This window comes from Bufo bufo, chromosome 4 (genome assembly GCF_905171765.1).
Source record: "Bufo bufo chromosome 4, aBufBuf1.1, whole genome shotgun sequence".
Taxonomy (NCBI): Eukaryota; Metazoa; Chordata; class Amphibia; order Anura; family Bufonidae; genus Bufo; species Bufo bufo.
In genome coordinates this window covers 34,208,675-34,235,761 of record NC_053392.1, presented here as the reverse complement: position 1 = coordinate 34,235,761, position 27,087 = coordinate 34,208,675, and the positions used below count along the sequence as shown (strand labels likewise).

The following is a 27,087-nucleotide window of genomic DNA, read 5'->3' as shown; positions in this document are numbered from 1 at the left end:
TTTTATATATGTGGATGCCTTTATTTTACCATAGGTTGTAGTTTTACATATGTATCATAATTATCATGAATTGTTATAACATGAATTCTCCTTCAGAACTTTAGCTCCAAAGACCTGAACTTCACACAGCTGAAGAGATGTTTCTTTTCCAGTCAAATTGACATTGACATATCTCCCGACCATATCATTACATAGAAAGGTCTGAGACCCTCCAGTTGGAATTGTTGTCACCACTGCACACCTATGATAAGAAAGATTATGAGTTAGAATCCTTTTCAATTATTAGGCCTCATGCACATGACCGTATCCGTTTTTGCACCTTGCAAAACACAGATACAGGCTGTGTGTGGTCCACATTTTGCAGATTAGTACGTCCTGCCCTCTGTTAAAAATGCCTATTCTTGACCGCAAAATGGACAAAAATTGGACATGTTCTATTGTATTTTGCGGGACAGCGGAAAGGTCATACAGATGCAGCCCCACAAAAGTGCAGGTCGGATGTGGACCAACCATATGGTCTTGTGCATAAGGCCCTATATAAATTTATACAGGAGTGGACTGGGCCTGGCCCTTACAGACCTTTCTTCAACTCCAGACAAATATGTCCAGTGGACCTCCCTGATAGATTTGCTGGTGACTTATGATATCAACCAAATAAAGAGTCCTGACCTGGGACCCCAAAATAGTCTGTTGGTCCCAAGAAGTCTTAATATATTTTTGCTTTGTGACCATACTTGATTTTAGGATAATGTTATATACATTCAACTGCTTAGTCTCAATTACGAAGAAATCCAGACCACAAATACTTTTTATAATGGTAGCCAGTGGTAGATGCATCCAAACATAATCTACAAAGCATACTACTATTAAAATATACAGCCACATAGAATCTTTTTTTATTACATGTGATATATTTTGAGACAACCTTTAACAAAGAGCTTTGGATTTGGAAGACCGTGAATAGAGACTTTAGGATTTTTGAGAAGACAGCAAGACCATATATCAGGGATGGCCAACCTGCGGCTCTCCAGCTGTTGCAAAACTACAACTCCCAGCATGCCCAGACAGCCTACAGCAGGGCATGGTGGGAATTGTAGTTTTACAACAGCTGGAGAGCCGCAGGTTGGCCAGCCCTGCCATATATGTTGAGAACATTATATGTAGAGCTTTTACGAAGAATATATATATATAAAGATTTTGACAAGCTTCTATGTGGAGATTTCATTAAATCATGTGTGGTGTTTTCAAGAAGAACATGCGTAAAGATTTTGAGAAGATCATATGTGAATATTTAGTGAAAACCATATGGGAATATAACATTTTTGAGATCATATGTGAGAAGATCAGAAGATCATATGTGAATATTTAGTGAAAACCATATGGGAATATAACTTTTTTGAGATCATATGTGAATGTGAAGTTTTTGGAGATCATATGAGGAGATATTGAGAAGATTTTGTGATCTTATGTAGAATTTTGAGAAGACCAGGTCTGTCCTTCCTCATCTTTCCTCTTGGTTTCGGATACTTTATCCTGAAATGAATGCTGTAAGTTGACTAGTTTTGAAAAAAATAAAACCTTTGTTACTCTGTTGAGTGTTTCGAGTAATGCAAACATTTTTTTTGTTTTAAGGCTGATTATCTTGCACCTCTCATCTCTGGATATCTTGAACCAGGCTGAAAGGTCAGGAAGGACACAGCTGTAGGTGTTCTTCCTTTAGCTGGGGTAAATCCAATTACAGTTTCAGTACTGTTGTGTATTTAAACAGGCATATGGGAGAGGGAAGTAATGTTACCATTTTACAAAATATTAGTGTGGCATCATTTGAAATGTGCAGAAACATGGGCACCAGTCCACAGAAAGGATGCACTGGGGCATGGGTGGTGTTAGTTTTTGCAGCCATTGGGAGTGGTATAATCTAAAATTGGACAAAAACGGTTTGTGCACCCCCGATCTACGGCCTTAGGCTCACCGTGGATTGTTGTTCCCATTGTTGGCCAAGGAGTCTCCCACAAGGATTTCTGCACCATTAAGTCTCTCTCCACAGCAGTCACCTCTGTTAGTGATGGTTATGTGGCTAATTCTGTAGGACTTTAACAAGTCCACCCTCCACCAGGGAGATAATTCATGCTGTGTGTGAATACATGATCCATGAGTAAAGTTTGGGTCCTGGTTTCCATCTATTGCATTTATAGCTATTGGGATATATCCTTCTTTGGTCAAGAGAACTGATGACTGAGTAGCTCGACCTTGAAGTGCAACATTCATATCTATCAAGAGAAGATCAAACTTGAATGAAAAACAAGTCCAGCAGCAATAATGAACAACATCATAATTTACAACCAATTGAATCTTAAAGGGGTTCTCTGGAATTTCTGTATTTCTTTATATCCTTAGGATAGCCCATCTCTATCAGATCAACAGGAATCTAACAACCTGCACCCAAGTCATAAAGGGGGTGTCTTGGAGGACCTTTCAGATAGTAGCACAAAGACAGTTTTTAAATAGTGCTGGGAGAGAGAGACATCTGCATAGTGCATGGTAGCTAGCTAGCAAGTAGAAGTGAGTGGTACTCTTCAATTGGCACTCCCCGTAAGGACCTAGAAAGGGTGTGAGCAGCAGTAAGACCCACAGAAGAAGCCTGTAGAAGAAGTAGTTGACTTGTAGCTTCTAGCCCCTGCACCCTCGTGTGTCAGTGGATCTGTGTAGAAGACAGATCAGAAGTGTAAGACCAACCAGCTTGCCGCAAGTAAAGAATTACATACTAAACTAAGCACATGGAGTGTGTTGTGAGGAGAGGGATATCACAACCTGTTGAGATGCCTGTGAAGAATGTCTCTTAGTGCTCCATGAGGAGAACTGTCATGGCCTGCCAAGCAGCAAAAGTCACCTTCATTGCTGTCGAGTAGGAGACTCAGAGACAGTGATCTTACCCAGGGAAGTTGGATGAAATGCCAGAGAAGAGAGAAAGCTTGTTGATTCCTAAAGAAATTGTACTTACCCAACCTGTTGCCACTTACTAAGCCAGTGCCCTCGTTGAGAGACTATTGTATTTGTAACCATAAGCTTGTTGCCCCACATGAGACTAACTGCCAAGCTAGTTGCCTCTTCTGAATATTTTGTAACCATTAAGCATAATGTGTCTTGTGAGAATACTGTAACCACGCTGGCTGTCCACGTGAGATCAGTAAAGCCATTGTTGAAGTTGCTTCAGTGTGTCTGTTTCCTTCCACCTTCCTTAAAGGGGTATTCTCATCTTAATGATCACTGTTAAATCTGTTATTGATTTAACAGTGATCATTTTTCTAAATATATTTAATTAACAAATTCCCACCCCTTAGAAGTAAATAAACATATACTTACCTGACTGTTGTCTTCCGTCTCCCCTGGTTACGGCCACCGTGCGCAGATGACTTCTTCTCTTCTCCCGGCCGGCCGCGCGCCGTACTGAACGCGCACGCCGAGGCCGCGCATGCGCTATGGTGATTTCTTTCTGGCCAGTATAGTATACTTGCCAGGAAGACGTCATCAGGGGGCATGCACGGCCTTGGCGTGTGCGTTCACTACAGAGCGTGGCCCGGCCAGGAGAAGACTTCAATCAAGATGGAGCCCGCCCCTTGCCGAGTGCCAAAACCAGGAAGTGGACAGCGCGCCGGGAGCAGGTAAGTATCAAATAGCGTGTTGAGAATACCCCTTTAAGTGGGGAGTCACGTATACCACTGATGGGACGTAGAAATATCTAACTGCCTCCCACGTGACAGGAAATACTCTGTATTATTCTTTTTCATATTTACTTACATTGATGTTTGTCCTCAGTATTACTCTTATAGCTTCCTAGAAAACATCAAGAACATTACTTTTTCTCCAGTGACATAATGACAACACTTGCTGATCTATACTCGGGCAGTTCAGTGTTGTCACAGGGATGTTGTATAGATTCCGATCCCCACCCCAATCAATGTTCACACAATAACCACATTATTCTCATGACTAGAGATGAGCGAATCGAATCCCACGATGTGGAATTCGATCCAAATTTCAGGATAAATTCAATTCGCCTCGAAGCAGAATTACCTCCTCCTTTGTGTAAGCGAATCGATTTAACCTGAAATAGTGTAAAAAACTAAAAAAAATTCATACTTAACACCTCCATTTGCTTGCAACGGGCCGCCAGCCGCCATCTTGATTGAAGATCTCGGCAAAAATCCTGTGCGGCCCGCGTGATGACGTGATTTCACGCCAGATATTCAAGCAATATGGAGGCGGTAAGTTTGATTTATTAAATTTTTTTAAATGTTAAAAACAGTGTAAAATTACACTCAGATGCCGGGATCATGTATGAACGCGGCATATGAGGGGTACAATGACGGGGTGGGGGTGGCGCTATCACAGCTCCCTGTCATTGCACCCACTACTTACCCAAAATTCGGCGAATCAGCCGAATCGAACTTTCAATTTTCAGGCCAATTGAAGCATATTTAATTTGTGTAGACTCAATTTGGACATAAATTTTAAAAAATGTAAAAAATTGGATGAATCTGACATCAAATGGATGTCAAGAATTTCATTCATTTCTAATTTATATATTTTTTATTTTGTTATCTGTGCAATTATTATTGTTACTACGGAAATCAATCTCAGATGTTCTTGTTTGCATCCTGCACTACATTCCTTTTCCTCTTCCATGACCAGGTTTCTGCACCTTTTGCCATCCACCTGCATCCTCAGCCCATGATTTTCTTCCTACCTGTCTCCACACACTTGCTGTCTTCTCCTCATTTTCTCTACACTTCACTTCTACCTCCACGATATGTCCTTTGTTCTTCTGAAATTAGTATACCCTTTACCCTTCAGCACATTTCCACCATCTCCCTTACAGCCCTGGGGCGGACTAGCCATAGACCCTATCAGAAAGCCCCTAAATGGGCCAGTGCCCATGGGGCTGCCCCAGCCTTCCTCAAAGCAGCTACATAAAGATCTGAAGCTCCCAGCATTAATTAAGATACTTATGTACCCAGCCACAAGTGTTGCCCTGATTCAACTGTATTGCTGTCCTCAGGATGGCGATGCAGTTGACTACTGTGCAGTGATGATCACATCTCTCCTTCTTTACTCCACAAGTGTTTTCGTACCCCAGTACACTATTTAGCTCATCTGAAGATGTTTTTCTTTACAACTTGTGTTACTTAAGTCTTGTATCTTTGTATCTAAATCTTTTTGCCTTGACCTGAGATTTTTTGCTTCCATTTCCAGTTCACTCACATACACTGCGTGCAGAATTATTAGGCAAATGAGTATTTTGACCACATCATCCTCTTTATGCATGTTGTCTTACTCCAAGCTGTATAGGCTCGAAAGCCTACTACCAATTAAGCATATTAGGTGATGTGCATCTCTGTAATGAGAAGGGGTGTGGTCTAATGACATCAACACCCTATATTAGGTGTGCATAATTATTAGGCAACTTCCTTTCCTTTGGCAAAATGGGTCAAAAGAAGGACTTGACAGGCTCAGAAAAGTCAAAAATAGTGAGATATCTTGCAGAGGGATGCAGCACTCCTAAAATTGCAAAGCTTCTGAAGCGTAATCATCGAACAATCAAGCGTTTCATTCAAAATAGTCAACAGGGTCGCAAGAAGCGCGTGGAAAAACCAAGGCGCAAAATAACTGCCCATGAACTAAGAAAAGTCAAGCGTGCAGCTGCCAAGATGCCACTTGCCACCAGTTTGGCCATATTTCAGAGCTGCAACATCACTGGAGTGCCCAAAAGCACAAGGTGTGCAATACTCAGAGACATGGCCAAGGTAAGAAAGGCTGAAAGACGACCACCACTGAACACCACCACGACCACCACCGACACACAAGCTGAAACGTCAAGACTGGGCCAAGAAATATCTCAAGACTGATTTTTCTAAGGTTTTATGGACTGATGAAATGAGAGTGAGTCTTGATGGGCCAGATGGATGGGCCCGTGGCTGGATTGGTAAAGGGCAGAGAGCTCCAGTCCGACTCAGACGCCAGCAAGGTGGAGGTGGAGTACTGGTTTGGGCTGGTATCATCAAAGATGAGCTTGTGGGGCCTTTTCGGGTTGAGGATGGAGTCAAGCTCAACTCCCAGTCCTACTGCCAGTTTCTGGAAGACACCTTCTTCAAGCAGTGGTACAGGAAGAAGTCTGCATCCTTCAAGAAAAACATGATTTTCATGCAGGACAATGCTCCATCACACGCGTCCAAGTACTCCACAGCGTGGCTGGCAAGAAAGGGTATAAAATAAGAAAATCGAATGACATGGCCTCCTTGTTCACCTGATCTGAACCCCATTGAGAACCTGTGGTCCATCATCAAATGTGAGATTTACAAGGAGGGAAAACAGTACACCTCTCTGAACAGTGTCTGGGAGGCTGTGGTTGCTGCTGCACGCAATGTTGATGGTGAACAGATAAAAACACTGACAGAATCCATGGATGGCAGGCTTTTGAGTGTCCTTGCAAAGAAAGGTGGCTATATTGGTCACTGATTTGTTTTTGTTTTGTTTTTGAATGTCAGAAATGTATATTTGTGAATGTTGAGATGTTATATTGGTTTCACTGGTAAAAAAATATAATTGAAATGGGTATATATTTGTTTTTTGTTAAGTTGCCTAATAATTATGCACAGTAATAGTCACCTGCACACACAGATATCCCCCTAAAATAGCTAAAACTAAAAACAAACTAAAAACTACTTCCAAAAATATTCAGCTTTGATATTAATGAGTTTTTTGGGTTCATTGAGAACATGGTTGTTGTTCAATAATAAAATTAATCCTCAAAAATACAACTTGCCTAATAATTCTGCACTCCCTGTATTCATTATGCCCCTGATAAAGCAGACACACTCCCGAAATGCTTAACAGGTTCCTTTATCAACCCCATTGTTTTATACTACTCGGCAGCTCCCCGTTTTATCCGGTTTTTTCTTCCACTTTTTACTGGAAATGTTCTTGTTTCCTGTAACTTACTTTTGCTTCTGAGATGGACGGCTTCCTGTTCTGGTCTTTCCATGTTCGAAGGAGATTCCTCTATAACACCTCCTGCAACATAACAGCAAAAGGAAAATACCAGTGCTGTTTATAAAGACACAAAGGAGCCTCGTCCAGTCCCTGCTTCTCTCCACTAGTAGCCAATGCGAAAAGTTGTGAATGTTTGGGGGGGGACTTCCTTGGTCCCAATTCACTTCCAACTAAACTAATAGCTCACAAACAGTTGTACTGTTCACCTCTTTTATTAAGCCCATTGAGCAAACCTCCACAGAGCAGACACAAAAAGTAAGTGAACCTCTGGGTTAATGACTTCTCCAAGAGCTAATAGGCAAAACGTGTTTAATTAGGGACATGAGATTGGACGTGTGGGTTTTGCAGGTGCTTTGCTATTAATAAAGGGTTGGAGATACACAGGGGCGGATTGGCCATAGACCCTATAGGGAAATTTCCCGGTTGGCCACTGCCCAGGGGGCCTCCCAAGATCTCCTCATGGCAGCTGATCTGATGCTTTCAACATTAATTAATGCTAGAAACATTAGGTACCTATGCCCCTGGCTGGTGGCCATAGGTCCCCTCCTGAATGCAACCATATTGCTGTCCTCAGGGCAGCGATACAGTGGATTACTACAACGGGGGCAGTAGTATTTTGTTCTGCACTAAGGTATGGCTGGCAATATCTACCTCTGTTGCTCCTGTGTTTGGACCTGCCTACAACATGGGGCCACTTTTTGATTTTTTTTCTAGGGCCACTTTAATTTCTCAGTCCACCCCTGGGAATAAAGTGATCTTGGTTTGGTCCAGGGTATATATATTTATTACGGACTAATAGCTGTGAGGCTATGATAGTGACCCTGTTTGGTTACAAACAGGGTCACTTTTATAGCCTCACAGCTATTAGTCCCTATTAATAAAGGCACACAAAGCCTGGTTACTGACAAATCTGTTCTTCTCAAGAAAGATTGGTTAGTATGAACCAAGCTTCGAAGCAAACAACTTTCAGAAGTCCTCAAAAGACTTGTAATAGAGATCCATGGGCTAGAAAAGGCTACAAAAGCTAAAGACCTAGGTGTCACCATTCCACAGACAAATTGAGAAAATTCAGAACTTTTGCTAGGAGAAGGCATCCTGGTAAAGGGGTTATACTGGAAAAAATATTGATCACCTATCTTCAGGATAGGTCATCAATATCAGACCAGCGGGGTCCAACACCTGGGCCCCCCTCTGATCAGTTGCTAGATAAGGTCGAGTGTGCTGTGAGTGCCTCCAAGGCCATGTGATGTCACCATAGCTCAATGTCACATGACTTAGTTGAAGTCAACTATACAAGGTATGGCTCTGTGCTTGGCAAGATGCTGGGAGTCTACATCGCTCACCATAGCTCTGGTGAAACAGCTGATCGTGGGGGTGTCGGGACTCTAACCCCCGCTGATGTGATAATGATGAGCTATCCTGAGTATAGGTAATGATTAGGATTTCTTGGATAGCCCCTTTAGGATTACTCAAATAGCACAAACTGCAATCCTGAAAGAAGACCTGAAGACTTCTAGAAGACTCTACAAATTGCAGTTACCTCTGGCCATGTGTCCACTATTAGAAACACACTGAAGAAGAATGGTGTTCACGGAAGGACACGACAAAGGAAGCTGTTGCTATCCAAAATAAACATTGTGTACTGTGAGGTTTTTCACCTTGGTGGTCCACAATGCTTCTGGAGAAATGTTCTATGAACATAGATGACAAAAGTAGAACACTTTAGCCAGGGGCGTAGCTAAAGGCTCACGGGCCCTGGTGCAAGAGTTCAGCTTGGGCCCCCATTCCTTTAGTGCTTGTTGGCAAGGGGCAGGTGAGCACATAGCCTTCCTGCTGCCAGAGGCAAACATTGAAAGGGCACCCCCTCATGCCAAATTCTTGACCTAACCCTTTCCCTCCAGCCAGAGGTGTAAATTGAAAAGCATGCACTTTCTATAATGTCAGTGTCTTATGTGGCACAAGGGTTTTTGGGCCCCCTCAGGCTCCTGGGCCCGGTAGCGACTGCTACCTCTGCACCCCCTATAGCTACGCCCCTGACTTTAGCACAAATGCACAACTTTATTTTTGGAGGAAGAACACTGCATACAACAGCAAAACCTTATCCGAAATGGTTGAGGGGCATCATGATTTGCTGCATAATAGCCTGTACACCTGGTAATTATTGATGGAACAATGAATTCTAAGGTGCAGCCGCCTATGACCTCAAGCTGAAGAGACATTGGGTAACACCAAGACATTGGCTCAAAGCACACAAGTAAACAAAAAAATGGCTGAAAAAGATTTGCATTCTGTGATGGCCAAGTCAGAGTCTTGAGCTTAACCCTAAGGAGATACTGTGGAATCACCTGAAGAGGGCTGTGCGTGCAAGGCGTTCCAGAAATAATGATGGCCTGAAACACACTTGCAGGGTGGAAAGGTCCAAAATTCCTCCCCAATATTGTGCAAATCTTATTTATGTCTACAGGAAACATTTAGTGGAGGTGATTGCTGATAAAGGGAGATCTACGGGTTATTAAATTCAAGGATACTACGAATGTTTACTCATTAAAGACATGACTATGACTAGTACGAGGTCTTTGTGCCTTATTAGTTTAGTTAGATTGTCTAAAGTTTTGACAACAATGCAAAATCCAGGTGTTTCCAATGGATTCACTTACTTTTTCTTGCAACTAACTTTAAATTCAAACCATAGACCGAACCATGGAATAAATATAGACCCCCAAATCAGATGTGCAGACCCTCGGCTCTCCCCAGTCTTCCAGTCCTCTTTACTTCTGGATGCTTCTGCAGACAATGCACTTATGCCAAGACACTGTCTGCAGTGGCGCTCAGGGGTGAAGAAGACGGCAGAAATGGAGCAGAGTGAGTATATTACAAAAAATACAACACTGGGGATATCTGCCTGCTCCTCCTGGATTGTATGTGGTGTCACGCTTTATTATAATGGGTTAAACGAGAAGTTTACTGAACCTGCACAGGAGTCATCAGACACGAACCAGATGAGGACAATGAAGAGCAGAAGCTTCATCCTGCAAATGATAAAATAAATCCAGTGAACATACTCCTCTCATTCATATGTAGAACAAATGTAGCAGAGTGGACACCGTTATTTGGCACATTTCGTAGTGCCAGCACAATCTCTAATTCACACTATTGCACTCCCTCAGGACAATGTGGCTCTATGTATGTTGTCGCCCGCACACTCCCTTCCTATCTCTTGCTCGAATGACCGATTTCCACTTTATCCATAATGATCTCTGTGCGGGTTCACACAGCCCATAATAAAGAAGAACTACAGGGGAATACTTACCATCCCTCGCTCCTGAGGTCCTCTTCTCTTCCAGTTGCAGCAGCACACCAATCTTGACTGTGAAGAAGACTACAGGGATCTAAATTTGTGAGGGTTTTGCTCTGCACAGTATGTCTGAAGGCATATACAGTACTGTGGCACATTATATTTCTTGCGTCATATATAAAGGTTCCCAAAACATCTGTGGGCACATCTGGGAGAACACTATATCTCTGCTGGTACAGCATGGCAGCACAGTGTATTTCTGGGAGATTATGGCATGGTTTGTTTCTGGTGCACACGTACCAGCCCGGTTTAACTCTGGGATACAGTATTGGTGGCAATATGACCGCTGAGACTCAGCTTTAGTGGAACTATTATTCTCTCAAGTACAGAAAAGGTGACATACTGACTCCTTGGAGAACGATATTGGTAGAATTATTACTCTTTTGAGTACATTATTGGAGGCACTATGACTCGCTGGAATACAGAATTAGTGGCGCTGTGACTTTCTTGGGTACAGCATTGGACGCACTGTGACTCACCGGATCACAGTATTAGTGGCACTATGACTGTCTGGGTTTCAATATTATTAGTACTACGACACTCTTTAGTACATTACTGGAGGCACTATAACTCTCTAGGGTACAATATTTGTGGCACTGTAAATAGCTGGGTCGCAGTTTTGGTGGCACTATGACTCTCTATGGTACAGAAGTTGTGGTACTTTGAATCTCTGTGGTACAATATTGGTGGCTTTATGACTCTTTGGGGCACAATATTGGTGGTTCTATGACTCTCTGGGGTATATTACTGGTGGCACTACGACTCTCGGGGGTACAGTATTGGTGGCTCTATGACTCTTTGGGTACAATATTGGTGGTTCTATGACTCTCTGAGGTATATTATTGGTGGCACTATGACTCTCTGGGGTACAGTATTGGTTGCTCTATGACTCTTTGGGGTACAATATTGGAGGCTTATTAATTCTCTGGAGTACAATATTGGTGGCTCTATGACTCTCTGGGGTACAGTATTGGTGGCTCTACAACTGTCTGGGGTACAGTATTAGTGACACTATGACACTCATGGGCACTTTTTGGTGGTACTATGACTATAAGAGCTGAAGATCTAGCTCAAAAATTGAGGAGGAAAGATGTTTAGGTGGAAAACCATGCAAAAATTATCTGAGACCAGAGGAAGTCATTATGGTGGTCTGGGCCAGGTGAAGTAGAAAAGGGAAGCAGATGCTTCCAATCAGAGAATTTTCTTTAAATGGGAACTCAAATGTCCTGAAATAGCTTCAAGTAAAAACAGATCAGGAAACAGTATACTCTGGTACTGTCCACAATGCCGTCTGTCAGTCATTACCTTCCGAACCTCCACTGGTCCTCCACCTTGCAAATGCTTACCTGAGTTACCATAATCGAGTCCCCTTTACCTTTCTAACTACAGGGCTGGCCCAATTTATGACAATCTGTATGCCAAGCTAATTCCATATAACAGTGGATTAGGTGAATTGGCTCACAACCTCCATTTCTAGTTAATTCTAAGGGTGTTGGAAGGAATTGAGGTCAGAAATCTCTGTGGCCAGTCAAGTTCTTCCACACCAAACTCACCCAACCAAGTCTTTATAGATTTTGCTTCGTGCACTGGGGCACAGTCAAGCTGAAACAGAAAAGGGTCCCTTTACAGAAGTGAAGGGATAGCGTGCTTTACACCACTCCATCCGACATCTGGCATTGTGCTTGGTGATGTAAAGCTTGCATGCAGCTGTTAGGACATGGAAACCCATGTCATGAAGCTCTTGGCACAGCACATTTTTTGTGCTGATGTTAATGGCAGAGGAGGTCTAGATTCAGTTATGGAGTCCACCATACAGAGGCAATTGCCCCCCCCCCCCCCAGGTTGTTTCGTGCCCCCCCTATGTGCCCCCCGCTGATTCCCCTTTAAAATGCTGGCATCCGCCGCGCTAGTACAGCCAGGGCCGTCTTTAATGCGGGGCAAAAGGGACAGCTGCCCCGGGCCCAGTTGCTCCTGCGGGGCCCAAGGCAGCTGCATTCTTGAGCCCCGCTGGTCACTGGTGACGTGGGGGGGCGGCAGCAGAGCACAGGGAGATGAGCGCTTCCATTGTGGAAGCGCTCATCTCCATAGTCATCTATATCGCCGTCCTCAGGAAGTGTTGCGGCGGGGCAGGGGAGGGAGAGGCATGTTCCTACCCTGTTCCTCTGATAGACTGCAGGCACTAGGCCGGCAGCCTATCAGAGGCCAGTGCAGGCGGCACGATGATGCCATCGCGCCGCCTGAGCCGTACAGAGCGGGACACAGGCCGGAAGAGGCCTGCACCGCTTCACTGAGTGTGCCATGGAGGTAAGTATAAGTGTTTATTTTTTTTTATATGGTACTACTACTGGCACATGATTGGGGGCATCTATGGGGGAACCTGTTACTGGCACATGTTTAGGGGGCATCTATGGGGGCACTTGTTACTGGCACATGATTGGGGGCATCTATGGGGGCACTTGTTACTGGCACGTGATTGGGGGGCATCTATGGGGGCACTTATTACTGGCACATGATTGGGGGGCATCTATGGGGGCACCTGTTACTGGCACATGATGGGGGGCATCTATGGGGGCACCTGTTACTGGCACATGATTGGGGGCATCTATGGGGGCACTTATTACTGGCACGTGATTGGGGGACATCTATGGGTGCACTTGTTACTGGCACATGTTTAGGGGGCATCTATAGGGGCACTTGTTACTGCCACATGATTGGCGGGCATACTGTTATTGGCACATGACTGGGGGGCATCTATGGGGGGCACTTGTTACTGGCACATGATTGGGGGGCATCTATGGCGGCATTTGTTATTGGCACATGATTGGGGGGCATCTATGGGGGCACTTGTTACTGGCACATGATTGGGGGCATCTATGGGGCATTTATTATTGGCACATGATTGGGGGGCATCTATGGGGACACTTGTTACTGGCACATGATTGGGGAGCATCTATGGGGTACTTGTTACTGGCACATGATTGGGGGGCATCTATGGGGGCACTTGTTACTGGCACATGATTGGTGGGCATCTATGGGGGGCACTTGTTACTGGCACATGATTGGGGGGTATCTATGGGCGCACATCTTACTGGCACATTATTGGGGGCACTGTGGGGGCATCTATGGGGGCACTTCTTACTGGCACATTATTGGGTGACAATATGGGGGCATCTACTGGGGCACTTCTTACTGTTACATTATTGGGGGCACTATGGGGGCATCTACTGAGGCCACAAAGAAGGGGTATTTTATATGGGGGAAGGGGGGAGAGGAACACTATAGGGGGTTTTACTGATGCCACAAAGAAGGAGTATTTTATATGGGGGGCTCTGTATAGGGGTATTATATACTGGGGCACATTTTGGTGGGTACTATGGGAAAGGGGAGAGAAGAGTACTATGGGCTCATCTATAGGGGGCACTAAGAATAGGTATTTTATACTTGCAAATTATGGGGGACACTGAGGGCATCTACTGGGGCACTATATATGGGGCATTTTATACTGGTACATTATGGGGGCACTAGAAAGAAGGGGGGAGAGGAGCACTATGGGACATTTACTGGGGGCACTATATAGGGGTATTTTATACTGGCACATTATGGGGGCACTATGGGGACATTAGCTCAACTGGGGGCATTAAAAGGGGGAATTTCACATTATAAGGAGAATTATTACTACTGGGGGGCATTATGGTGGGCTTAGGGTGAAAATGGTCTAGGGTGAAAATGATTACTAGTATGGGCACTATGGGAGCATTATTACTGGGGCACAGTGGGGCCATGTTGGGGGCACTGTAGGAGCACTATTACTACCATGTGTGCTCTAGCAGAGAATTATTCCTATTGGTGGGACTCTTGGGAGCACTATTACTGTGGGGGCACCTTGGCACAGTATCAGCTTACCACAATTATTTTTATGTTTGCACTATTAGTGTCAGGGGCGCTATTTGCTGGGCGCAGTTATTTTAGGGCGCTGTGTGCCAATAATTATTGCAGGGCACTATCTGCATGGTGCTACTATTATCAGGGGGTTTATCTGTTTCTGCAGTGTAGTATTGGGGAGCACAGCGGCACAGTATTGGGGGTGGTAGGATGATTTGTCCAGAAGATGGGAGGATGATGGAAAAGTAGTAAACTAAGATTTTGTTTGTCAAACTGCAGAGACTAGAAGTGGCTGAAAAATGGTGTCTGGTCTGAAGGTAACGTAGTATATAAGGCCGAAAAAAGACCTCTGTCCATCCAGTTCGGCCTGTTATCCTGCAAGTTGATCCAGAGGAAGGCAAAAAAAAAACTGTGAGGTAGAAGCCAATTTTCCCCACTTAAGGGGGGAAAATAGTGCCCCTGAAAGGTCTGAAAGGAGAAGATGAGGAAAGAAGTCACTGGATGTAAGAGGTATGTGGTGCTGTACTACCCTGTATTTAGGGGTGGATGGAGGGGTTAGTAGTACAGTACTATCTGCACATTGTAAAAAAAAAAAAACATTTTTTTTCCTCTATATTAAGGGACACTCTAGTCACCAGAACCACAACAGCTAAACGTAGTAGTTCTGGTGTCTATAGCACCAGTATTTCAAAAATCGCGCGCCTCTGGTCATTCGGCGCAGGCGCTCTGAGATGAGGAGGCTCGTCTCCTCAGCACTCCCTCAGTGCGCCTGCGCCGATGACGTCTTCTCTTTCGGTGATGTCATCGGCGCAGGCGCACTGAGGGAGTTCTGAGGAGACGAGCCTCCTCATCTCAGAGCGCCTGCGCCGAATGACCAGAGGCGCGCGATTTTTGAAATACTGACAGGGCCGGCCGGAGGAGGAGATCACGGCTGGCCCTGTCAATCAACACGGCGAGGGGGCGGATTTCTGCAGCAGCTACCAGCAAGTAGACGCCCTACTTGCTGGTAGAGCCCTCATTTACATATTATAAAACTTCGTTTTATAAAGAATCGGCCGCATGAAAGTAAGTAAGAGCATTATATTCTCCTATATCGCCCTATAAGGAATCTAACTATCCAAAAAAAAAAAAAAAGAGTTTTGTGGGGTGACAGAAACCCTTTAACACATGGGATTATTTGCACAGCGTCTGGTGTTTGCTGAAACTGCTTTAAACTATAAAGAAAAGTTTTGGAGAGCGTTTGTCTCTTTCTCAGGTCTGAAGCAAAACCGAGGAAGAAAGGAAAACTCTTGAAAGCTTGTCTTATAAGTATTAGGTTAGTACAATTAAAAGGTATCCCTGCATACCGTATTTTGTAATCTTATTTATATATATTTATTTCGTTTTTTTCAGTAGTATGAGTAAGTGGTGAAAATTATTAGTGCCCCTCATTTTTGACTGTGGGATATTTGTGCCCCCCCCCTATATATGGTTCCTAGAGTCGCCTCTGATGGGTGGGGTTCTTGTTACTGGCACATGATGGGGGCTCTTGTTACTGGCACATGGGGGGGGGGGCTCTTGTTACTGGCACATGATGGGGGGCTCTTGTTACTGGCACATGATGGGGGGCTTATTACTGGCACATGATGGGGGGGCTTATTACTGGCACATGATGGGGGCTTATTACTGGCACATGATGGGGGGCTTATTACTGGCACATGATGGGGGGCTTATTACTGGCACATGATGGGGGCTTATTACTGGCACATGATGGGGGGGGTTTATTACTGGCACATGATGGGGGCTTATTACTGGCACATGATGGGGGGCTTATTACTGGCACATGATGGGGGGCTTATTACTGGCACATGATGGGGAGGTTTATTACTGGCACATGATGGGGGCTTATTACTGGCACAAGATAGGGGGCTCTTGTTACTGGCACATGATGGGGGGGGGGCTTATTACTGGCACATGATGGGGGCTTATTACTGGCACATGATGAGGGGGCTTATTACTGGCACATGATGGGGGGCTTATTACTGGCACATGATGGGGGGCTTATTACTGGCACATGATGGGGGGGTTTAATACTGGCACATGATGGGGGCTTATTACTGGCACAAGATGGGGGGCTTATTGCTGGCACATAATGGGGGGCTCTTGTTACTGGCACATGATGGGGGCTCTTGTTACTGGCACATTGGGGGGGCTCTTATTACTGGCACGTAATGGGGGGCTCTTATTACTGGCACGTCATGGGGGGCTGGGCTCTTATTACTGGCACATTGGGGGGCTCTTGTTACTGGCACATTATAGGGGGCTCTTATTCCTGGCACATGATGGGGGGTTCTTATTACTGGCATGTGATGGGGGCTCTTATTACTGGCACATTGGGGGGGCTCTTTTTACTGGCACATGATGGGGGCTATTATTACTGGCACGTGATGGGAGGCTCTTGTTACTGGCACGTTATGGGGGGCTCTTGTTACTGGCATGTGATGGGGGGCTCTTGTTACTGGCACATTATTGGGGGCACTTATTACTGGCACATTATTGGGGGCACTTATTACTGGCACATTATTGGTGGGCACTATAGGGGCATCTACTGAGGCCACAAAGAAGGGGTATTTCATATGGGGGGCTCTGTACAGTAGCATTTTATACTGGGACACATTATGGTGAGTACTATGTGGAAGGGGGGAGAGGAGTACTATGGGGTCATCTACGGGGGCACTAAGAAGGGGTATTTTATACTTGCAAATTATGGGGGACACTGAGGGCATCTACTGGGGCACGATATATGGGGCATTTTATACTGGTACATTATGGGGGGCACTAGGGGGAAGGGGGGAGAGGAGTACTATGGGGGCATTTACTGGGGAACTATATATGGGTATTTTATACTGGCACATTATGGGGACATTAGCTCAACTGGAGGCATTACAAGGGGGTATTTTTTGCATTGTCACATTATAAGGAGAATTATTTCTAATGGGGGGGCATTATGGTGGGCTTTATTACTCCCCCATGGTATGACCCCCTAGTAGCAGCACCAGCCTCTCCCTGCTCTGCTATCCCTCTGCTCCTTCTCCAAATCCTTATTATGAAATCTTTCTCATTAGGATGAAGCACAACATCAGCTCCACCGAGCCCCCGGCCAAGTGTGGAAGTGGGGTCCGAGATCCCCAAGGGTCAAGCCAAGTAATTGTAAGTTTTCATGTGAAATATGTTTATGTTATACACATATAGCCTACACTGTGCCACACAATGTACAGTATACCTCTACACTGTGCCACACAATATACAGTATACCGCTACACTGTGCCACACAATATACAGTATACCTCTACACTGTGCCACACAATGTACAGTATACCGCTACACTGTGCCACACAATATACAGTATACAATAATAATATAGGCTGGCTCACAGTATTTTTGCATACAAATTTATTAATACACTTAATAAAACAAAAACCTACTTAGTGTCGACATATCAGCATAGATACATTAGATAGGTATATAAAGTGCGGAGCTCTTGCTGGTAGAGCTTTTCTTAATATATACTAATGTACAGTATACCTCTACACTAATGTACAGTATACCTCTACACTGTGCCACACAATATACAGTATACCTCTACACTGTGCCACACAATATACAGTATACCGCTACACGGTGCCACACAATATACAGTATACCTCTACACTGTGCCACACAATATACAGTATACCTGTACACTGTGCCACACAATATACAGTATACCGCTACACTGTGCCCCACAATATACAGTATACCTCTACACTGTGCCCCACAATATACAGTATACCTCTACACTGTGCCACACAATATACAGTATACCTCTACACTGTGCCACACAATATACAGTATACCGCTACACGGTGCCACACAATATACAGTATACCTCTACACTGTGCCACACAATATACAGTATACCTGTACACTGTGCCACACAATATACAGTATACCGCTACACTGTGCCCCACAATATACAGTATACCTCTACACTGTGCCCCACAATATACAGTATACCTCTACACTGTGCCCCACAATATACAGTATACCTCTACACTGTGCCACACAATATACAGTATACCTCTACACTGTGCCACACAATATACAGTATACCGCTACACTGTGCCACACAATATACAGTATACCGCTACACTGTGCCACACAATATACAGTATACCGCTACACTGTGCCACACAATATACAGTATACCTCTACACTGTGCCACACAATATACAGTATACCTCTACACTGTGCCACACAATATACAGTATACCGCTACACGGTGCCACACAATATACAGTATACCGCTACACGGTGCCACACAATATACAGTATACCTCTACACTGTGCCACACAATATACAGTATACCTCTACACTGTGCCACACAATATACAGTATACCGCTACACGGTGCCACACAATATACAGTATACCTCTACACTGTGCCACACAATATACAGTATACCTGTACACTGTGCCACACAATATACAGTATACCGCTACACTGTGCCCCACAATATACAGTATACCTCTACACTGTGCCCCACAATATACAGTATACCTCTACACTGTGCCCCACAATATACAGTATACCTCTACACTGTGCCACACAATATACAGTATACCTCTACACTGTGCCACACAATATACAGTATACCGCTACACGGTGCCACACAATATACAGTATACCTCTACACTGTGCCACACAATATACAGTATACCTGTACACTGTGCCACACAATATACAGTATACCGCTACACTGTGCCCCACAATATACAGTATACCTCTACACTGTGCCCCACAATATACAGTATACCTCTACACTGTGCCCCACAATATACAGTATACCTCTACACTGTGCCACACAATATACAGTATACCTCTACACTGTGCCACACAATATACAGTATACCGCTACACTGTGCCACACAATATACAGTATACCGCTACACTGTGCCACACAATATACAGTATACCGCTACACTGTGCCACACAATATACAGTATACCTCTACACTGTGCCACACAATATACAGTATACCGCTACACTGTGCCACACAATATACAGTATACCGCTACACGGTGCCACACAATATACAGTATACCTCTACACTGTGCCACACAATATACAGTATACCTGTACACTGTGCCACACAATATACAGTATACCGCTACACTGTGCCCCACAATATACAGTATACCTCTACACTGTGCCCCACAATATACAGTATACCTCTACACTGTGCCCCACAATATACAGTATACCTCTACACTGTGCCACACAATATACAGTATACCTCTACACTGTGCCACACAATATACAGTATACCGCTACACTGTGCCACACAATATACAGTATACCGCTACACTGTGCCACACAATATACAGTATACCGCTACACTGTGCCACACAATATACAGTATACCTCTACACTGTGCCACACAATATACAGTATACCTCTACACTGTGCCCCACAATATACAGTATACCTCTACACTGTGCCACACAATATACAGTATACCTCTACACTGTGCCCCACAATATACAGTATACCTCTACACTGTGCCACACAATATACAGTATACCTCTACACTGTGCCACACAATATACAGTATACCTCTACACTGTGCCCCACAATATACAGTATACCTCTACACTGTGCCACACAATATACAGTATACCTCTACACTGTGCCACACAATATACAGTATACCTCTACACTGTGACCCACAATATACAGTATACCTCTACACTGTGCCACACAATATACAGTATACCGCTACACTGTGCCCCACAATATACAGTATACCTCTACACTGTGCCACACAATATACAGTATACCTCTACACTGTGCCACACAATATACAGTATACCTTTACACTGTGCCACACAATATACAGTATACCTCTACACTGTGCCACACAATATACAGTATACCTCTACACTGTGCCACACAATATACAGTATACCGCTACACTGTGCCACACAATATACAGTATACCTCTACACTGTGCCACACAATATACAGTATACCTCTACACTGTGCCCCACAATATACAGTATACCTCTACACTGTGCCACACAATATACAGTATACCTCTACACTGTGCCACACAATATACAGTATACCGCTACACTGTGCCACACAATATACAGTATACCTCTACACTGTGCCACACAATATACAGTATACCTCTACACTGTGCCACACAATATACAGTATACCTCTACAGTGTGCCACACAATATACAGTATACCGCTACACTGTGCCACACAATGTACAGTATACCTCTACACTGTGCCACACAATGTACAGTATACCTCTATACTGTGCCACACAATGTACAGTATACCTCTACACTGTGCCCCACAATGTACAGTATACCTCTACACTGTGCCACACAATATACAGTATACCTCTACACTGTGCCACACAATATACAGTATACCTCTACACTGTGCCACACAATATACAGTATACCTCTACACTGTGCCACACAATATACAGTATACCGCTACACTGTGCCACACAATATACAGTATACCTCTACACTGTGCCACACAATATACAGTATACCTCTACACTGTGCCCCACAATATACAGTATACCTCTACACTGTGCCACACAATATACAGTATACCTCTACAGTGTGCCACACAATATACAGTATACCGCTACACTCTGCCACACAATGTACAGTATACCTCTACACTGTGCCACACAATATACAGTATACCTCTACACTGTGCCACACAATATACAGTATACCTCTACACTGTGCCACACAATATACAGTATACCGCTACACTGTGCCACACAATATACAGTATACCTCTACACTTTGCCCCACAATATACAGTATACCGCTACACTGTGCCCCACAATATACAGTATACCTCTACACTGTGCCACACAATATACAGTATACCTCTACACTGTGCCACACAATATACAGTATACCTCTACACTGTGCCCCACAATGTACAGTATACCTCTACACTGTGTAGTCTGTTCTATAAGCACCATTGTTCTGTGGCGGCGGACAGAAAATAATCTGGAAGTGCCCCTCCCGAGACCAGGCTCTGGATCCGCCACTGGTCTGGACCGCTAACAGGAGTGTACATTTTCTTCTAAACTGTAATCTGTATCCTCTGACCTGCAGAAATCAGCGCTCGCTCGGTAACAACTAACAGGCAGTGCCTGAAGGCTGTAGCCTGGCCCTGTTACTGAAGCTAGCCGAGTGGTGTAAGGTTTAAGGTACTAGCAGAAATGAGCGGCCGCTTAATCCTGATTTAAAGTTAAAGTTACTGCAGGATATGGATTACAGTTTAGAAATGTCAAATGTCAAACTCCTGTGAGAGGCGGGGAGGGAGATCTGTGGATGAGACTGTTATAGGGAGGGGGATCTGTGGATGAGACTGTTATAGGGAGGGGGATCTGTGGATGAGACTGTTATAGGGAGGGGGATCTGTGGATGAGACTGTTATAGGGAGGGGGATCTGTGGATGACACTGTTATAGGGAGGGGGATCTGTGGATGACACTGTTATAGGGAGGGGGATCTGTGGATGAGACTGTTATAGGGAGGGGGATCTGTGGATGACACTATTATAGGGAGGGGGATATGTGGATGACACTGTTATAGGGAGGGGGGGTCTGTGGATGACACTGTTATAGGGAGGGGGATCTGTGGATGATACTGTTATGGAGGGGGAAATGGGGATGACACTGTCATGGGGGGGATCTGTGGATGACACATATAGCATAAGATGCTATATACGGTATGTGTCATCCACGGATCCCCCTCCATAACAGTGTCATCCACAGATCCCCCTCCATAACAGTGTCATCCACAGATCCCCCCCATAGCAGTGTCATCCACAGTTCCCCCTCCCTATAAAAGTGTCATCCACAGGCAGCTAGGACATGTTGAAATCTGAGTGATTGTTTTGTTTTTTTAAACCACAGACAGCTGGACTTTTCTTCCCTGTTGTGGTTTTAGGTATTGGGTAAAGTATTGCAGCATTTCTAAGCGTACTTGTGTAAATGTATCGTTGTTATAGCTGCTGGGGGCTACTTTTGTCCTGGCCCCCAGTGTGCCCCCCCCCCCCCAAATTTGAAAGCTAAAGACGCCACTGCTGAGTTACTGTGGTTCCTTCCACTTGACAATAATATCACTCACAGGGGATGGTGCAATATCAAGGAGGGAAGACATTTCAGGAAATGACTCATGACAGCGATGAAATGCAATTATGGGACCCCACTGGAATTCAATGAGCTCTTTACTCTTTCACAAATGTCTGTAAAGGCAGACTGCATGGTCAGGGGCTCAATGTTACACACTGTGGTAATGGCAGACTGTATGGCTGGGACTGGATGTTATACACCTGTGGTAATGGCAGACAGCATAGCTAGAGACTGGATGTTATACACCTGTAGTAATAATACACTGCATGGTAGAGGCTGGATGTTATGCACCTGTGGTAATGGCAGACTGCATGGCTAGAGGCTGATGTTATGTACCTGTACTAATGGCAGACTCCATGGCTAGAGACTGGATATTATACACCTGTGCAAATTGAAGACTGCATGGCTAGAGGCTGATGTTATACACTCATGGTAATCTTTCACACTTGCGTTCGGAGCGGATCCGTCTGGTGTCTGCACAGACGGATCCGCTCCTATAATGCAAACGATGGTATCCGTTCAGAACGGATCCGTCTGCATTATATTTCATAAAAAAAATCTAAGTGTAAAAGTTAGTCAGACGGATCCGTCCTGACTTTGCATTGAAAGTCAATGGTGGACGGATCCGTTTGAAATTGCACCATATTGTGTCAACTTCAAACGGATCCGTCCCTATTGACTTACATTGTAAGTCTGGACGGATCCGTTTGGCTCCGCACGGCCAGGCGTTCCGGTGTCCGCCTGCTGAGCGGAACGGAGGCTGAACGGTGCCAAACTGAGGCATTCTGAGCGGATCCGCATCCACTCAGAATGCATTGGGGCTGTACGGATCCGTTCGGGGCCGCTTGTGAGAGCCTTCAAACGGAACTCACAAGCGGAGCCCCGAATGCTAGTGTGAAAGTAGCCTAAGACTGCATGGCTAGAAGCTGATGTTATACACCTGTGGTCATGGCAGACTGCAGTGCTAGAGGCTGATGTTATACACCTGTGGTAATGGCAGACTGCACTGCTAGAGGCTGATGCTAGAGACCTGTGGTAATGGTATACTGCATGGCTAGAGACTGGATGTTATACACCTGTGGTAATGGCAGACTGCATGGCTAGAAGCTGGATGTTATATACCCGTGGTAATGGCAGACTGCACAGCCAGAGGCTGGATGTTATACACATGTGGTTATGGCAGACTGCACGGCTAGAGGCTGGATGTTATACACCTGTGGTAATGGCAGACTGCATGGCTAGAATCTGGATGTTATACACTGTGGTAATGGCAGACTGCACGGCTAGAGGCTGGATGTTATACACCTGTGGTAATGGCAGACTGCACGGCTAGAGGCTGGATGTTATACACCTGTGGTAATGGCAGACTGCATGGCTAGGGGCTGGATGTTATGTACCTGTGGTAATGGCAGACTGCACGGCTAGAGGCTGGATGTTATACACCTGTGGTAATGGCAGACTGCACGGCTAGAGGCTGGATGTTATACACCTGTGGTAATGGCAGACTGCATGGCTAGGGGCTGGATGTTATGTACCTGTGGTAATGGCAGACTGCACGGCTAGAGGCTGGATGTTATACACTGTGGTAATGGCAGACTGCACGGCTAGAATCTGGATGTTATACACCTGTGGTAATGGCAGACTGCACGGCTAGAGGCTGGATGTTATACACCTGTGGTAATGGCAGACTGCATGGCTAGAATCTGGATGTTATACACTGTGGTAATGGCAGACTGCACGGCTAGAGGCTGGATGTTATACACCTGTGGTAATGGCAGACTGCACGGCTAGAGGCTGGATGTTATACACCTGTGGTAATGGCAGACTGCATGGCTAGGGGCTGGATGTTATGTACCTGTGGTAATGGCAGACTGCACGGCTAGAGGCTGGATGTTATACACCTGTGGTAATGGGCAGACTGCACGGCTAGAGGCTGGATGTTATACACCTGTGGTAATGGCAGACTGCATGGCTAGGGGCTGGATGTTATGTACCTGTGGTAATGGCAGACTGCACGGCTAGAGGCTGGATGTTATACACTGTGGTAATGGCAGACTGCACGGCTAGAATCTGGATGTTATACACCTGTGGTAATGGCAGACTGCACGGCTAGAGGCTGGATGTTATGTACCTGTTTTTCAGTTTGTTTGTTTTTATTTAAGGTGTGCACTAAAATGTAAGTAATTTTTTTTTATCTACTTTTGTGGACTTAACATCTTTTTCATTACATTAATTATAATATTTTTAAAATCCCAATATTGGATTACTATTTTACAACTCTATTTTATGCTCATAATGTATTACCTTGTCCAGTCTCCAATCAGGTCATTAGGAAACCTGGTGATGCAGACTTACAGGGGAGTCCACTTTGATCATCCCACAGTCATGGACTACAAAAGCCTGCTCTAAGAACCCGAGCTGTTACATGTTCCTTATAGCAGGATCATTCTGGAAGCCTTTTTACTTAGGACCTGCACTGCCCAGTGTCAAAAAGACTGTGAGAGTCGTTAATGGGTTAATAAAGTTAAAATTAAACTCCAGGTTAATATATAGGTTAATATATCATCCTGAAACTGAGCCAGACTCTTCCAAGATCTTTATCAAGTTCGATAAAGACATTAAGGGCCTTCACAAGGTAAAGAAAATATCACCTGCAATAAAAAAAATATTTTCCTGCTCACTTTTATTCCTGCCACACTACAGTTCCACATAATCATCTTTGCTAGTCGTTCCATTATAAAAGCAAATATCGCTGGTGATATTTTTTTTATACAAGTTTTCCAACGTCTTTTCTTTCCATTTTTAGATGAAGTATAATAAATAAATAAGAAAAAAAAGTAGAAAAAATCCCACAAAAATTAAAAAAATAAGTAGAAAACTTTTAGTGGTCTTTCTTGAACGTTTTGGGAAGTATAAAAATAAGAAAAAAAATAAAGTAAAAAAAAATAAAATAAAAAATGCACAAAATCCCCCCTTCCCAAAAAAGGTTCCTCACCTAAATCAACACTAGTTTCTAACCAATAAAGAAAAAATAGGTGTGTAATATATCAAAATTTATAGTAGACAATGACTAATGCAAATAAATTCTATTCAAAGATAATATTATTTTATTCCTAGAAATAAAAATGGCTAAAATATTAAAAAGCATATTTTCTTTTTTTTTTATGCACATATAAATTCTAAAAAAAAAGCAAATTTTTTTTTGAATGTTTTGTGAAAAATTAGCTAAAATATGAAGTATATTTTCCTATTTTTTTTTTATTATACACCAAAAATAAAATAAATTTAAATAAAATAACCTGCATTATTAACAACAAAAAGGTATCATCAAAAGTTCTGACAGTCAAACTGACATATGCAAAAAATGGGCAATTTGTTTTTGGTCCTGAACCAGTTAACCTTAGGTCTACATTTATCAAAAAAAATAATCTGTTCTCCTTCCAGTCTTTTCTTTATGAACTCTACGCAGTTTCTGATAACATTTTTGAAACATTTTATTGATATATATATATATATCTTCTCAGGTCTAGATTCCTACAATGGTCTCACTTTCAATATTCTTGAGCAACCGAGCTAGAGGTCTATCAATTTTACTGCCATATTTCTAGCTTTGGTCCACCTGAGATCTTTCTCCGTTCTATCAATCTTCAGTATATTTTTTATATTTTTTACTATCTTTTATTTGCTTCACGAGATAATAGTGAGATATTCTCCTGATTAGCATCTTCCGATTTACCTTATTTCTCTCCCACTCTGAAGCCAAATCAGTGAAACAACTTCTAATAATGGCCTTATGAACCAACCATATCGTACCCATATTTACATCTTCCATCTTGTTGCATAATTTAATTTTCTCTTTCCATCTCTCTCCATACTCCTTCATCAGTTATAGCATCTCATTAAGCCTATAATATCTTGGCCTCTAAGCCCACCAAACAAGGAAGCCATCATCAATCATCGATACAATGCCACCACGTTGTTACGAAATCTTTCTTCCTCAAAAACCAACATGAACTTAGCAGCAAACGTTGGGACTCCATTACGACCCATGGCTGATCCTGGTAAAACGTCCCTCGTCAACAAAATTGGATCAAATTGCTGAACTGGAGGAACTGGGAGCTACATTCTCAACAACCTTACTTGAACATATGGTCCACTGGTCCTCCTCAAGGGCACGTCTGTATAAAGTAGAGGAATCTGATCTAGATCTTTGGCTGAAATGCAGAGGAATACTGGTATGTGCAGATGAGCTACACACTCAGCTTATTTGTTGTCCACCCCCTACCCTCTTCCTTCCCCTTTTCATCCCTTACTTCTTGTTCTTGTTCCGAATTTCTTTTTTTGCACATATAACCACATCCTCTACCGTTCAAGAGAACATATTATTGTTCTAACATGTGTCTACTTTTCATGGTATAATGGTATAATAAGGTATAATCACTTAGGTTGTCCTGTTAACAAGATGCTCATTGGACAAGTAATTTTTGAGGTCTCCCCTCTGTATATCATTTTGGTTTGTAAGTGGTTGCTAAATTTTCAATAAAAAGATCTTGAACTTAAATACAAAATAGTTGCTAGCACAAAGAGCAACAGTA

The 27,087-nt window shown here is 43.8% G+C and overlaps 1 protein-coding gene across 3 annotated transcripts; it reads right to left on the bottom strand.

Moving 5' to 3' along the window:
* Positions 1-26,768, bottom strand: LOC120997131 (fucolectin-like). Of its 3 annotated transcripts, none has more exons than XM_040427084.1 (6): positions 26,633-26,768; positions 10,021-10,079; positions 7,000-7,071; positions 3,799-3,834; positions 1,973-2,270; positions 1-241 (listed from the first exon to the last, which is right to left on the bottom strand). In XM_040427084.1, the coding sequence occupies exons 1-6, from the start codon at positions 26,638-26,640 to the stop codon at positions 64-66; spliced, it is 651 nt and encodes a 216-aa protein (XP_040283018.1). In that variant the 5' UTR covers positions 26,641-26,768; the 3' UTR covers positions 1-63. The 3 variants fall into 3 exon arrangements, with proteins under 3 accessions (XP_040283018.1, XP_040283019.1, XP_040283020.1); XM_040427085.1 differs by lacking the exon at positions 26,633-26,768 and adding an exon at positions 24,797-24,888; XM_040427086.1 differs by lacking the exon at positions 7,000-7,071.
* Between the last annotated feature and the right edge of the window lie 319 nt (positions 26,769-27,087).

Excerpts from the sequence above, each read along its gene's own strand:
- LOC120997131 (XM_040427084.1), bottom strand. Across the intron at positions 3,835-6,999 it reads CGTCCATCTCAGAAGCAAAA|GAAGCTATAAGAGTAATACT; the intron begins GTAAGTTACAGG and ends GATGTTTTCTAG. Across the intron at positions 242-1,972 it reads AATGGGAACAACAATCCACG|GTGTGCAGTGGTGACAACAA; the intron begins GTGAGCCTAAGG and ends TTCTTATCATAG.